Source organism: Silene latifolia, chromosome 8 (assembly GCF_048544455.1).
Source record: "Silene latifolia isolate original U9 population chromosome 8, ASM4854445v1, whole genome shotgun sequence".
NCBI lineage: Eukaryota > Viridiplantae > Streptophyta > Magnoliopsida > Caryophyllales > Caryophyllaceae > Silene > Silene latifolia.
In genome coordinates this window covers 108301078-108317525 of record NC_133533.1, presented here as the reverse complement: position 1 = coordinate 108317525, position 16448 = coordinate 108301078, and the positions used below count along the sequence as shown (strand labels likewise).

The 16448-nt window shown below is 37.9% G+C and overlaps 1 protein-coding gene across 1 annotated transcript; it reads left to right on the top strand.

The window, feature by feature from the left end:
- The first annotated feature begins 2983 nt into the window (after nt 1–2983).
- LOC141595700 (uncharacterized) lies at nt 2984–4273 on the top strand. The gene has a single exon (XM_074415666.1). It carries the CDS (start codon nt 2984–2986, stop codon nt 4271–4273), a length of 1290 nt encoding a protein of 429 aa, XP_074271767.1.
- Nucleotides 4274–16448: the final 12175 nt, after the last annotated feature.

Below are 16448 nucleotides of genomic sequence, written 5' to 3'. Positions count from 1 at the left end.
TCATTATTTATAAAGCCTGGGGTTGTTCGACAAAAACTTCTTCTTCAATGTATCCATTTAAGAAAGTGGTTTTGACATGCATTTGAAAAAGTTTTATGCCAATATGAGATGCAAAAGCTATAAGCATACATATGGCTTCAAGCCTAGCTACCGGTGCAAAGGTTTCATCATAATAAATTCCCTCTTGTTGGTTAAAACCTTGCACCACTACTCTAGCTTTGTTTCTTACGATTTCTCCAACATCATCAAACTTATTGCGAAAGACCCATCTCGTACCAATTACAGTACGTTGAGAGGGCCTAGGGACAAGATGTCATACCTTGTTTCTTTTAAATTGCTCCAATTCTTCTTCCATTGCCGTAACCCAACATGTATCTTTGAGAGCCATGGTGAAATTAGTGGGTTCTATTTGTGAGAGGAATGCATCAAATGCACAGAAGTTTTGGAGCGATGATCTGGTTTTAATTCCATAATTTAGATCACTGGTTAAATTTGATAGAGGGTGAGAACTTTAGTGTTTTCATTTTTTAGGGACAAAAGTGTTTGAGGCTTCGTTTGGTTCTTGTGTCACAATGGATGTCACTGTTGCATCAGGGTTATTTTGTGAGGGTGAGTGAGGGGCAATTTTTGTTTGAGGAGGTTGCTCACTTGCTTCTTCATTAGTTTCTATTTGAGCAGGTTGCTCACTTGCATCTTTATTCCCTCTGGATAAATTAGTGCCATCGACATTAGTCGCCTTTATTTGAGGGGACCCTTTTGAATGATCAACCAATATTCATAGTCCGCACTTTTGACATAGTTTGTAACACCCCAGTCCAAACCAGATCGGGAGCGGTTACTATGATAGCTCACCAGGCTGTGTACATGGCCCACAGATTAACACGAGTCCTTTATAGCGCATTTGGTCCTCACTCATGTGCATCCCGGGAACCTTCCCGGTAGATCACCTATCCTAAGACTACTCTCAGTCAAGCATGCTTAACCATGAAGTTCTTTTGCATAGATGACCATAAAAGAAAGTGCACTTTGATGATATGAGTAATACTTTCAATCCCTTTAAGCACTAGTCATTTAAGCCTATCACTGGACCTCTTCAATTAACGTGGGATGTTACTTAGTGCTCCATGCGGTGTTTCCACAAAGTATAATTTTCACCCTTGAAAATGAAATACTTAGTGTGTTTTGAATCGTCCATAACTATAGGATCAACTCTTTGGATTTAACCAATATCAAGAGCACGAGGCTCTGATACCAATTGAAGAGTTAAGAATGATTAACACTAAGAGGGGAAAGGGTGAACTAGGTGTACTTTTAAAAATTTCTCCTTTACTTGGTTATTTGATAACACAAGTCAGAACTATTAAGCCCAAGATTTCAGAAACTTAATCAAATTTAAGTTCACAAGAAAATAACAGCAGATCTGAGCAACAGTATGAAGGACTGTTGCACAGACGCAAGTACACAATTTATACGGATTAAGTATGGCAAAGGAAGATAAAAGTAAATAAACAAACAAGACGATGGTTTAAACAATTGGTTCAGCTTCTACTCCGAAGCCTATGTCCAACCGTTATTTTATTGCTTGTTTATAAATTTACTCAAACTACTAAACCTCTTACAATGAAAATAATTCGCCAACCTATTCCGGTTGCACTCAAACTTAAACATACTCCGCTTCAAGAGTTTATGTGTTCTATCTCACAGGTTTACAAAGTCTTGAATCTCAGTGGTTCACTTAATGAATATGGAGATCACGATTAAAACTTAAACACGAGATCATAGAACAAACTCAGATGTCATAGTGAAGCCAACTAATACATGGAGATTTTACTGCCCTTTTTTGAAAAAGGATTGAAGACTTTTAAAACTGAAAACTTATTTTGCAAACACTTAGAAAACAACACTTTAAATGCAGAATGATTTGCAAAGTTTATCTCATTAGATGCTCTTAAAAGTCTTAAGAATAAATAAGAAGTGTCCATAAGAAGAATCCTACGGTGCTTCATTTCACTATTTTAATAGTTTTGCAAGATATTTTCTCATTTACAATTATATAAAGAGTACATTCAGTTTGTAAGGCTCAAGAAGAAAATCATTTTCCAATGTAAGAAGAGTTTTTCAAAGCTTTTATTGGGACTCACAATTTTGCTATAAATAGAAAAAGTGAACTATCTATTTTTGGCAATAAAATCAATTTGCACAATTAGGATTGTTATTTCAAAAATCAACATGTAAGTAATCTCCTTCTGTTCTTCAGATTTGTAAGATGGTATCTTTTGAAAACAATGAAGCTTTTGAAAGATTATACACTTGCTTACATTTTTAAAATTCTCCTTTCATTATATCAGAAACCACATTGTCTTGCACTGTCGCATGGTTTTGCTGTCACTTAACAATCTAGGAATGTTACACAACTTCGTTTACAACGTTTGACTTAGGCTAGGGCTCTTATTCATCTTGATCATTCTTGCACCATCTTTGAGGAGTAATTGTGAGCTTTAAATGCTACTCCCTCCATACCAATCCAAAGGTAACATAGGGGAAATGGGGGAAACCAAGAAAGGAGAGAAAAGGTGAGGGCAAAAGGGGAAAGCAAGCTTAAAATGCAAAAATATACACAAGGACAATTAACATAAGTAGAAAGTTAATCATTTTCATAAACAAAGTAACCACTTGCATAAAAATGAACAAAGCAGGTCAGCAGCCTAGTGCGTGGGAAATTTTTGGCCAAAAATTTGATATTGGCGCCTTTTCTTTCTAAACATACTACACCACACTATTACATCATCTATTACATCACATATTACACCACATATTACAACTTTAATCCAATATTACACCTATACATTAGTGCAAAACTACACAATAACCACCATAACCAGTTCCTATCTTCATCCTCCTTTTCACCACCAAAACCATCATCCTTTTTTACTTAACCTGAAAAAAATCAACAAAACAGTTAGTAGAACAAAACACATTAGTAATGGGAAAAACCAACTTAACATTTGATGGAAAGGATGAAATAACTCAGTTTTTGTTGGCTAATTCAGCCAAAGGTATCCCTTTTAGGGGAAAAATTTCTGAAGTGGCAACAAAATACGGAGTCACTCGGAAGACGATTTGGTTATGGTGGAGTAGAGTGAAAGAGAATATCTTAGCGGAAAAAGCATTCCACTTACCATCACATCGGTTGGGCAACTCTAATAAACCAAAAGCGCCTATCAATATTGAGATGATAAAGAGTTTGCCATTCAAGAACCGTTCATCAATTCATAAAATAGCAAAAAAACTGAAAGTTGGACATGCTACGGTCCAACGTTGGGTCGAAAAAGGTGAATTAAAAAGACATAGCAACTCAATACACCCAGCCTTGACAGATTCAAACAAAATGCAAAGGATTTTGTTTTCACTTGCCTCAATTTATGTAGACATTGGTCAAAATCTCATCAAGTTCAAAGATATGTCATGTCAAATTCACATTGACGAGAAGTGGTTTTACCTGACAACAACGACGGATACTTACTACATTGTTCCAGGTGAAGAGGAACCATATCGTTCATGCCAATCGAAGAGGTACATAACCAAAGTCATGTTCATGTGTGTTGTGGCCAGGACAAATTATGGAGAAAATGGTGACCTTCTTTTTTATGGGAAGATAGGAGTATGGCCTTTTATTGAACATGTACCAGCAGCAAGGAAATCAAAACATAAGGATGCAGGGACAATAGTGACAAAGGCAGTTGAATCCATTACAAGACAAGTTACAAAAGATTGTATCATTCAGAAAATAATTCCAGCAATCAAGGCAAAGTGGCCTGCTAATGCAAGTAAGACAATATTCATTCAACAAGATAATGCAAGACCACATATATCTGACCTTGACCCAGATTTTAGGGCTGTTGCCACCTCAGATGGTTTTGATATTCACTTAGTTTTTCAACCACCTAATAGCCCTGATTTGAACATAAATGATTTAGGATTTTTTAGGTCTTTACAAACACTTCAGAATGATGAAGTTGCCTCCACAGTTGATGAATTAGTAAATAATGTTATGACAGCTTTTATAGATCATGAATCAATGAAGTTGAACTTCAATTATCTTACTCTACAATCAGTCATGGTGGAAATCATGAAATGTAGGGGACACAATGACTTCAAGATTCCTTATATGAGCAAGGAGTCACTATTGAGACAAGGAATACTCCCAACAAATCTCACAGTTGATGCAAACTTAGTAATTCAATGTTTAGAATATTTGGATACTCATGAGTGAAAGAAATGTAGATCTTTATACATAAACATACTCATATATGTTATAAATTTATTTGTCATAAAATTAAATATGGATTTTATGCATGCAAACAAATGATAAAATAGAGGAGAAATCATGTTCTTACATTGGTGATTTCGGTTTTATTGGGCACAAAAGAAATCTCCTTTTCTTTTGTTCTTGTGCTTTCCTATGATGGAAGAACCAAGATCCAAGTGTAGGATCTCTCCTTAGGATTAATACCCAAAGCTTACCCTTAATCAAATTAATATTACATGAACTAGTATAATATTAATCTAGTAGAAAAATGACCCAAAAATATTACAACACTCTTAATATTTTCGGTTTTATGGAGAGAAGAAGAGGAGAATTATTTTCTCTCTAGAATTATTATTTTGGATGAGTGAAGAAGTGAATGAATAATACCATTACGTTATTGTATATAAGGTAAAAATTAAGAGAAAAACCAATTGTTTTTCCCTTCTTAAAAACTGGACAAAGGGGAGTGGGAGGGGAGTCAATGCATGGAAAAATTGTTCTTCACAATGAACAATAGGGTTGCATGGTGTCACGGTCCGCTACTTTTGCCGGACCGTGGCGCGCACCCTTGCCCGTCTCAAGGCAAGATGCAAGCAACAAGCAACTTCGAACTAGTGAAGAATCGCTCACTAGCACGATACTCGGGTCTCGGGGTGTGAGTCGGGATCCTAGTGTCGATCCCACAAACACGGCTTGTTAGTAAAGTGAAGGCTAAGAGTCGTTCACAACAAAGCAACAACAAGCAATACGAAGGCACAAGGTAGGAAGTAGATTTTCATTCACTAGTACTCCCTAAAGAGAAAAATTTGATATTTACATCCTGGTAGCAGGAAACATTGATTTTACAAGTTTAGTTCAGAATAGCGATATACCTATTTATGGAAACCTATTCTAAAACTACTAAGAAAATACTTACTACAAATGTACAAGGAAAATGAAATTACATAAGCATAAATAAATCTAAGGGTTCAAGTGTGCGGATCGTCACACTCTCCCCCACCTAATTTGTTGCCGCCCTCGGCAACACAAAAAATCTTGAATGGTGCTTCAGTGAGACATCCTCGGTGAGCTCTGACTGTCCATGCAGTGTTGGGGATTGGCTTGTACAACTCGGCTTGAATGTGCGCTTCGTCCCAAACAATGACTGGCCTCTTCGTCCCCTCAAGGATAGGCTGGAGTTCCTTGACATAGAAGCTGCCGAACGTCATGTTCTCCAAGTTCACCACGTGCTCCTTGTCTCTCGGGAACGCCCACTTAGCCGCAGCTTGAAAGGTGCTCTCTCGGGCTTTCTCCAAGTACTGGCCCCAACGGACCTTCGTCTTGTCTCTCGTCACTTCAGCACCTGCATTCAAGGGAATGTGAGATCTCCAGGACGCCGAATCAGCATTTCGGCGCGGCCCCCTGATGGTACGAGGCCTTCTTTCTTGGGTCGACTGACCCGCAAACCAAGACGTCGATGCGGCACATCGACGCGGCCCCCAGATGGTACGAGGCCTTATCTCCTGGGTCGACTGACCCGCAAACCAGGACGTCGATTCAGCACATCGACGCGGCCCCCTGATGGTACGAGGCCTACTTCTTTGGGCATCTCGGCCCTCATTGTCTACTCCTCCGTGAGGGGGTAGACTCTTCTTTCATCCCCCAGGCCACTTAGCATCGTAGTTAGCCTGGGTCTTGTTCGCCCTCGGCTCCACCGAACCTTTAGGCATTCTCCAAGGTCGCATCCCTTGTTTCGGCGTCGGTATCACCCTCATAGCCGAAATTCGATGCTGCCCCTTGTCTTCGTCGCTGTCTACCGTCTTCACTACGACAGACCCCATTAGTAGCATCGATCCGTCACTCGGTTTCAATACCACCAATGCTTTCTGAAAGAATTGCATCCCGAGTACTAACTTGAAGTCATCCAGCGGAACGGTGGTGAAGTCGAGCTCCCCCGCCCACTCACCCACTTGGACCGCGACCTTCTTAGCCACTCCTTGGACGCGTCTCATTTTCCCATTGACCGGCTTCAGCAATTTGTTAGCATCCCTGCAAAACTAGCCCCAACCGATCAGCTTCTTCTTTCGTAACAAAGTTGTGGGAGGCACCCGAGTCGATCAAAGCTCGGGCGTGCTTCCCATTCACCATCATGTCCACGTACATGAGCCCGTCGGATTTCTTGGCGGAGGAAGCTTCGTACTTCCCCATCGCGCTGATCCTCTGAAGTGAGCCCATCCGTGGTTGGTCTTCACCATCACTCGAGTCTTCGTTACACTCTTGGTGATATTCGGCCAACGCCCCATCAAGACGTTCTTGAGCCCCTTTCGGCATCTTCTTGAACATGGCATTGAACTCCGCGTTGTTCGGACAATCGGCCATCTTGTGAGGACCCTTGCACACAAAACACGCGAACGGTCTCTTCGTTGTGGAAGCAGTAGAGCTTCCCGCCTTCGAAGACGAGCTTGAGGGCGAATTTGTAGTGCTCGCCGATTGGGCTTGACTTCCTTGTGAGCGGAACCGACTGTTCCCAACTGAAATGGCGCTGTTTTGTGGCCTTTGTCCGTTGTACCCACTTTGTGACACACCAGTATTCCCCGTTGGTGCCACAACTTTTGGTGCCTCTCGCTCCCCGTGAAAGTCGAGCAGGCGTTCCGCAGCCGATATGGCCGAAGACAGAGTTTTGGGGTTTTGCCTCATGACCTCCTGTTGTGCCCACCTTTTCAACCCATCAATGAATTCGAATGTCCTGTCCGTCTCGGACATTTCGGTAATCTCGAGCATGCACGCTGAGAATTCCCTCACATATTCCCTGATTGATTTGGTGTGCTTGATTTTCTTCAACTTCTTCCGAGCAACAAACTCCGTGTTCTCGGGGTAGAAGTGATCCTTCAAGATCCTCTTGAAGTCGGCCCACGATGTCACCGTAATCGTGCCCGCATCAATTTCCTTGTACCTAGCCCTCCACCACATCTTGGCATCATCGACTAGATACATGCTTGTTGTGACAACTTCCGCGTCTTCGTCGAGCCCACTTACTCGGAAGTATTGCTCCATATCGAAGATAAAGTTATCCACCGCTTTAGAATCCCTCGCCCCATCGTAGGCACGAGGTGGAGGGGCCTTCACCTTATGGCTCCCCACAGATTTCCCGTCATTGGCCACCGCTTTCACGAGCGTGGCGCAAGTGTTCTCTAACATCTCGACCTTTCGATGCAGATGATTGATCTCTTCCTCCCGATCGTCGGGGATCGCACCACTGATCGCTTGGATGCGGGTGTCCATCCCGTCCACCTTCATCTCAAGGTCACAAACCGTCTTTTGCAACTCCTTGAGGCTCGCAACCATCCGCATAACGATGTCCTCGAGTTTGGGAAGCTTGACGTCGATTGCGTCCTCTAAGGCATCCACTCGGTCCTCGATCTTTTCGCCCATTTTCTCGATCTCGATGAACGAATGCGGCTTGCAGACGCCCGTCCGAAGACCGGGCTCTGATACCAAATGTCACGGTCCGCTACTTTTGCCGGACCGTGGCGCGCACCCTTGCCCGTCTCAAGGCAAGATGCAAGCGACAAGCAACTTCGAACTAGTGAAGAATCGCTCACTAGCACGATACTCGGGTCTCGGGGTGTGAGTCGGGATCCTAGTGTCGATCCCACAAACACGGCTTGTTAGTAAAGTGAAGGCTAAGAGTCGTTCACAACAAAGCAACAACAAGCAATACGAAGGCACAAGGTAGGAAGTAGATTTTCATTCACTAGTACTCCCTAAAGAGGGAAATTTGATATTTACATCCTGGTAGCAGGAAACATTGATTTTACAAGTTTAGTTCAGAATAGCGATATACCTATTTATGGAAACCTATTCTAAAACTACTAAGAAAATACTTACTACAAATGTACAAGGAAAATGAAATTACATAAGCATAAATAAATCTAAGGGTTCAAGTGTGCGGATCGTCACACATGGCTAGTGACTAGTGTAATCATCATGCCCTCCACTAATTATAATCAACATATAATTAGCTTAAAACTCCTCTAATTTTCGGCACACTTGATAATATGGATTCCATATTATTTTTGTCAATTGTCAATATGTCACATGTCATATGTGACATAAATTTGTTATGTATTTTTAACATATTAAAAATCAACGTATTAATAAAAATCACTACAAGAATTTCAGTCTCGGGCGACGGAAATATAGCATGGTCGCCAATTTGGCGACCGAAAAAAATTTCGGGCGACGAAATTTAGTCGCCAAATTGGCGACAGCTGGTCCCGTACAACAATTAGAATTGGCGACCGAAATTTCAAGACGGGCGACTGATTTTCCGTCGCCAATTGTGTGGACCCAATTAAAATAGAGTTCCCACCTCCCCCAGTCATTACCTTCTTATTCTACAAAAAAAAAAAAAAAAAAAAACCTTTACTCTCCTTCTATACGCTTTTCAAACTTCATCATCCTCCTACCTTTGTTACTTCATTTTTTTTATTAAAACAAAATCAAAAATTAAGATTCACCAAAAATTCAAAATTAAGCTTCCCCAATAACAAAACCCAAAATATTCAAAGAGCTCTCAACATATATGTAGTTAAAACAAGATTAGACTTCCCCAAATTTTTAGTTTTACTACATATTTCGGATGTCATCTTATTTATATCCATGTTTGAATAATTATAAAGGTATTGTTTCTAATTTTTCCTCTCAAATTCAATTTTACAGATTCTTGTATTTAAATTTTGGTGTTAAAGATACATGCATTTCAATTTCTATTTAGATCCGGACTTGATTTAGCCGAAAAGGAGAGGAGAAGTAGAGGAAGACGAATTTTAGGTGTTTTTATGGCTTTTGAAGCATGTTAATGTAATTGTAAATTGATTTTAATGTTATTTTTTTTATGTAAATTGATTTTTTGATGTAAATTGATTGTAATGTAAAGTTGTATTGAGATTAGCAATCTGAATGTAAATGTAAATTGATTTAGCCGAGCCTTTTTTTTTATCAGTAGTTTTTTATTTTTTATTTTTGCAGATTTCTGGCTTTTTTTTTTATTTTTTTGATGCCAAAATTGGCGACGGAAAAGTAGTCAAATAGCGACTGACTCCGGTCGCCAAAATGGCGACGGATGACGTGGCAGTCGCCAAATGGCGACAAAATGGTGACAGAAATCGGTCGCCAATTTAGCGACGAAATTTATGTGTCAGTCGCCAAATTGGCGACGAAAATCGGTCGCCCGAGTCAATTTAGGCGACGAAGCCTTGCGACTACTGCATGGCGACCGTTTTCAGTCGCTAATCTACTTTTAGCGACTAAAATCGGTCGCCTATTTTGGTCGCCCGAGACTGGAATTCTTGTAGTGAATACGTCATATACAAAAATCGACTTAGTAATTTCATAATTACTTGTACCAAAATATTTTACCATTTATAAATCACAACAGATTGTATTTATAATAATTCATTCAATTTCATTTGTTTCTTTAAACAATAATTTCATCCGAGTAATGATACAATTCAATTACTCAGACCGTATCTCATTTAATCACATTTCAATTTGATACGTAAATTTTACTTCCAAAATCGTCTGTCAATTTTCAAGTAATTTAATTAACTCGTAACATTATACGATTAATTAAATAATCAATTAAGAGTGTTGCCCTATAGGTATGACCTAGAGGGTCAACTGATCACCACCGTCGCACGACAGTAATGTCAAACTCTAGTCACCAATCATTACCGATATATGTTGACCGAGTTGACAAGATAACAATATTACTTCCCAATTGTATTCTTTATAATGAGATTTAAACATGTGATCATCATGATCAACAGTCGTGATCGCATTATTGTCGGAGGACACATATTCCAACAATCTCCCACGTGTCCTCGACAAGTGTGCGTCACCAATTCTCTTGTCCTATTACTATCTCTCACTCAATGCAAGGTGTCTTTCAGGTCGTACTTGCAAGTGATCATATCGAGAGTGGTTTCCTCGATCTGGAGAATAACTGATTGACCGGACTTATCTATCATAAATACTTTCCAAGCGTGGCCACGCATTTCGATTCATTACTCCTCGAATGGCCCCGAGATATTGTTATTACCACGACTAGGGGTGGACAATTCCTATCGCACTCATTCCCTTCGACTAGCCACAGCCATCATAACCCAAAATATGCCCATTTGACCCCATTTACGAAGGTCGTAGTAACACAAATCAAAGTTAATCTGAAAGTGTGCCATCTTAGGTGAATAGTCTTTTGTCAAAAGAATCGACTCATTTGAATACTATAGTAGCTCTCGCCACGACCAGGCTATATAAATTTGCCAGAACTCTATAAGCGGTCATTAGGCCCGACAAAATGTTCCTAACAGTCTGCCTATGTGATCGACTAGTCATCTCACATGACTCTATGGCACTTGAACTTGCCATCAATCGCATCACACTCTAGTCACTTCGAGACGTCACCTCATATAAGTAACTATGGGCAAATACAATGTTAATCCATGTTCACTTTAACGGGGTTCAATTGTCTCTACAACCCGTTTGGATATAACAATGTACAAGGTGAGTTAATAATAACTCAAACGACAAATGTCGACATCACACTCGGGTAGTCAATATCATATTACAACCTTGTGATGTATATCGTAAGTGTAAACACTTATTGATTGCAATAGAAGTTTTAACATGCCATGTGTCCATGTGTTCAAACTTCTTACACTTGCAATTTCCTTTACATTCATGTTCTCTCTCATAGCATGAATCTTACCAAGTACACATCAAGGTTCCCGACCTTGGTTTCGGTTCTTTAACTTGAAAGAACTTTCTTATCGACTATCACATAACGAACGAATTTGTGATGAATGATATAACTTGTACTGATCAAGTATTCCATCCACACACAATGCACTAGGTATATGTTTTGTAGAATCTTGTAATAATTGTCAAGATTATTAGCTTAGCACTTCTCACAAGTCCTAGCCTAACTAGGAAGGATTATTTTTGAATAACCTCTTATTCAACCAAGCATCTTTCCAAAACTTCTTATTTCTCTTTCTAGGCTTGAAAGATTTGGGATTCTCATAAATCCTTACATGTGCTCGGACTTTCTATAATATGTGCAACCTCTTATCACATAATGGAGTATTCCGTCAACACCGAAATTGCTCATGGGATTCTACTTGAGAATTCATGACGTTTCTATTATGTCTTACCAATCAATCATCATGCTCTTATGCATATGATTCATAATTGGACATGTACATGATCATTCTAATGGCGGAAACATTAGTTACTAATAATCATGAGATCAACCGTTCATAGATTCAATGAACGACCATGACTGCTAATGGCAATTCCATTTTCATCTACATGAATAACCTATGTGAATGTTGATACGATGTGTATCTCTTAATACTAATCCAACATCCCTTGATGTAATTGGATTCATCATTGTCCATTTTCATCCAGAATTGAAAACTCAAATGTTTCTTTATGAAAGAAGGTATTAGCTCGTCATTCTTTAATGAGTGATGAGTCGTAAACATTCAAAGGATGATAGCTCCCACTAAATTCCATGTCTTCACATGAGAATTTCCTAACTCCCACTCAATCTCACACATTTCGAAATTGACTTCTCAATCGAAACTTTATTAAGAATTGAAATATAAATTGCATTGTCAAGTTATTAGGATAAAACCATATATGTTCCCATCATATCCTTTCAAAATACCTATTTTGAAGTGGTCTCATCTTAACCTTACGGAAAGAGATTTTAAATCTCCAACACACTCATGTCATAATGATGTGTAGTAATGTCATTATTCAAATATAAACAATATCTAGAATACGTCCTTCGCAAATACCCTTTTGGAAGGAGGTTTAACCATTTCATAGTGAGGTTAAGCAATGACATTTGCGTGGTTAAAACTTTGGCTATTGAAGATATCGGTATATCAATCTTTGCAACTTGATCATAACTAGTACGTTACTATGATTCATTTAGGCTCTTAAGTAAATTTCAAGGTTGAAACTATTGGTCAAATGTTTCACAAACTTAGTCAAAAACTTGTTAAGACTTTACATTAGTCATTTTACTTCCAAAACTTTCTTTTGGTCTCCTCGTGTAGTTATCTAGAGAATATACTCTTATGATTACTTTACTTGGTCTCTTTAGTCATATAGAACTAACTTGAGACCATAGATCTCATCTATTCGGCATACTATGTAAATAAATATACCGTCATTCAAAACATTCTTTCTTGCATAGATCTTCATTTACACAAGTACACAATTTTATCTTGCCTTGTGTGTTGTGTCCTCATTTTTCTCCCACTCTATCTTTAGAATAAATACACTATAGATTCAAAGATAGCATATGAGACACAAATTAATGATGTTGAAGTATAAGGAGAACTATCTCATAGATAGACTAATGGTTATTGATTTCATATGTGTTCTTGGTGATTGACATTCCTTTAAAAGAGTTCATAGACTCAAAATCGCTTTATAAATGATCATACACAAGCCTTAAGCATGTGGACATATAATGAAACCCGTCATTATATTTGTCTATTAGATCACTTTAAGTGAATAATCTTATGTTTCTAAGAGCAAGCATTTAAAGATGAATTTTAGAACAAAAAAAGGATAAATGATAAAACGGGTGACTTGGGTTGCAAACCAAGTCACCATCATCCAAAATACAAACCATTATCCAAAATACTTTTCCATGTCGAACACGGAAACTTAAAGTTCTAAAATCCAAAACATTACTTAAAATAAGACAATGAAAAACAAAGCTCCATAAAAGCTATCCATAGCTTCTCCATGGTTTCTCATGCTTGCTTTTCCTTTCCCTTGTCTTTGCTTGGTGGAGACCCTATTTACAATAAAAAGGGAGATACATTATCACAACTTTGCATCATAATACCATAGTTGAATTAGAAACATAAAAGAAGGATAGTCATTTACCTACTGGAGTGATCTTTCCAGCCTTAATATCACCAAGGTATTGGGAACAATTTCTTTTCCAATGTCCCATACCATTACAATAATGGCATTTATCAAGAGGACCCTTCTTGATCTTTGAGGTGCTAGCTTCACAAGTCTTAGCATTGGTGAAACTGGGAGCTAGCTTCTTGCCCTTTCTCCCATTCTTCTTGAACTTCCCCTTACTCTTAGTGCTTATGTTAAGCACATCCTTGGGAGGGTTCACATTTAACCCCATGTCCCTCTCGGCTTGCACAAGTAACTTGTGCAACTCCTCAAGAGACACATCCTTGTCTTGCATGTTGAAATTCACCCGGAATTGCACATATGCCTTGACTTTGGACAAGGAGTGTAGAATCCTATCTACGATGAGTTCTTTGGGGATTTCAACCTTTTGAATTTTCAAGGTCTCGACAAGCTCCAATAGTTTGAGCACATGAGGGCTAACCTTTTGGCCCTCTTTGAAGTCGAGATCAAAGAATGCCATGGCCGCCTCATATTGGACGATCCGCGGAGTTTGTGAAAACATGGTCACAAGTTTGGAGTAAATCTCATTAGCATTGCCCATTTTAAAGGCTCTCCTTTGGAGGTCCGCCTCCATCGCAAATATCAAGACATTTTTCATTGCGGCGGACTCCTTTTGGTAAGCCTCATATGCTTCCCTAGTGGCCGCGGTGGACCTAGTGGAGGGTTCGGGTAGAGAGGCCTCGGTAAGGTAACGAAGCTTGTCGTCACCTTCGGCGGCTAATTTGAGTTGGGCATCCCAATCGGAGAAATTTGACCCATTCTTTTCAAGTTTACATCGATCCATAAAGGATCGGAGCCATGACGAACTAGCGAGAGGTGTGGCGTTAGGAGTTGGTGTTGGTGTTGCCATTTGTTATGAAAAAGAAGTGGTCTACAAAACAAAATATAAGGAGTAAAACAAATGTCGTTTTAATAATACTCGTAAAAATGTATGATTTAAACAAGTTTTATGCATTTTTCTAGTGACCTCTACCCAACTAGATAAATGATTCCAAGACCCAAATTCATATCGACTTAGGCACGGTATGGCCGATGAAACCTTTATCAATATAACTCGGTGGATTAACGTTTTAATCGATTCTACTTTTAGAACTCTTAGTCGATAAAATTACTCTAATAATTATCTATAGCCCGGAACACATGCAACTACGGTCGCGAATACTTCCGTTGAGCTCAATCCAAATTTCGAATAAATGTGTCCATGATCCAAATCCACATCAACTTGGGCACGGTATGGCCGATGAAACCCTCATTAACATGAACTCGGTGGATTAACACTTATCACCCACTTCCCCTACGTAACAAGGTTTGTACCCCGGTAGGGCCGAGTGCACTCCCTCGTGAAATAAGTTTTCATGGTTTCTACTATTTGGTAAGGCTATGTCTCAATTGATTGTTTTAGCGAGAGGTCATGTCAATTTATTATCTATCACGTTTTAAGTGAACTAAAGCGGTGAACTACGATAATTCTAATTGACACGGTCGATAAACTCGATAAAATAAGGATGCATGTTTTAGTTATGGCGATTTAGCGATGCATGCGACATAAAATAAAACGCAAGCATAAAGATAAATAAATCCTAGTATGGCCTTTCCTAAAATAGAAAAACTATTTAACTATTACATATTCGGAAACCAACTCCATTGGTCCCTTGAACTTCGGTTGTGGCACGCATCTCGAGGTAACACCGTCTTTATGTATCGCCATTCTTGAAGAAATCCGTCTTTGGGAACTCCGGAATGAATAAAATTACATAATAAATTACATAATTTCCTATTATACATTTGTAACTAAAATAAAATAAATCTATTAAATTACAAAACGGTGATACGAGATCACAATAAAATTACAACCGAATCGATATTCCCATACATTTCGGGAAATACCAATTAAAATCTAAGGCCATACTAAGTAAAAATACATAATTCAAAATTACATAAATTAAAATTATGACAATCATAAAGAAAAATGCAGCATTATAATATGTATGAACATGCTCAATTTTATGCTAAATCGCCTTTAATTAGCCAATATCGTATATTACTCGGTTTTTACGGATTTGCGTGATTTCAACATTTTACAATCACAAAAATACATAAATTCATATTTATGCATAAGTTAATTACCCTAATCTCTTAGGACTCAAAATTTAGTCTTCACTAATAATTTGACCATAATTAACCCATATTTTATAAAATTGTTCATAAATGGACCAAAAATTACAAAAATAAGCTATAGACTTCAAATAAATCACAAAATTTCAAATAAATTCAATATTTGAAATTTAAACTCATGAACATTCTGAAAAAATACCATGACACTCATAATGTTCAAAATCTTAGGTTAAAAATTTCGAAATTTTTCCGGAAAAACAATGTTGCGGTTTATCGGTTTTTAATAAAATAATCATAAAACATGGGAAAAATTATATTCATTAACTTTTCAATTTTAGATCTGAAAAAGATAATAAAATGCAACATTAGACGTTTTTCCTAAGTCATAGATTATGTTTTATTAATTTTTTCACTAATAATGTCACTATTTATGCTATTTTTCTTCAAAAATTCATAAATCATGCAAAAAGACTTCTTTATAGCCAATTATTTTACACACATCTTGTAAAATTGCATGTGACAACATATTAATTTTCTATGACCAGATTCGAAATTTAACTCATATTAACCTATTTTTCACCTAAATCCGAATTTAATAATGAAAAATCCATTTTTCGAGCATAACAAGTCCAAAAAATATGAAAATTTACAGGTTATCTTAAAATAATATATGTGACAACATATCCAAAAATCAATGGAAAATTCGAAGTATAGCTAATTTTAGACCGAAAATGACATTTTTACTCATAAAATCATATTTAAATGCCATTATTGTATTATATGAACAATAAAAATCCGTAAAATTAACCAAAATATCCTAAAACATTTTAGCACCAGAAATATTAACATGCATGAATTAATTTCGTGATATGTCATAATAACACAAAATTTACAAGTTTTATATGTTAATCTTTATAACTCGAAAAAACTTTTAACCAATTTGCATGCAAACAACCGTGGCTCTGATACCAATTGAAAGAAATGTATATCTTTATACATAAACATACTCATATATGTTATAAAT

Excerpts from the sequence above, each read along its gene's own strand:
- LOC141595700 (XM_074415666.1), top strand. The coding sequence starts at position 2,984 with ATGGGAAAAACCAACTTAACATTTGATGGAAAGGATGAAATAACTCAG.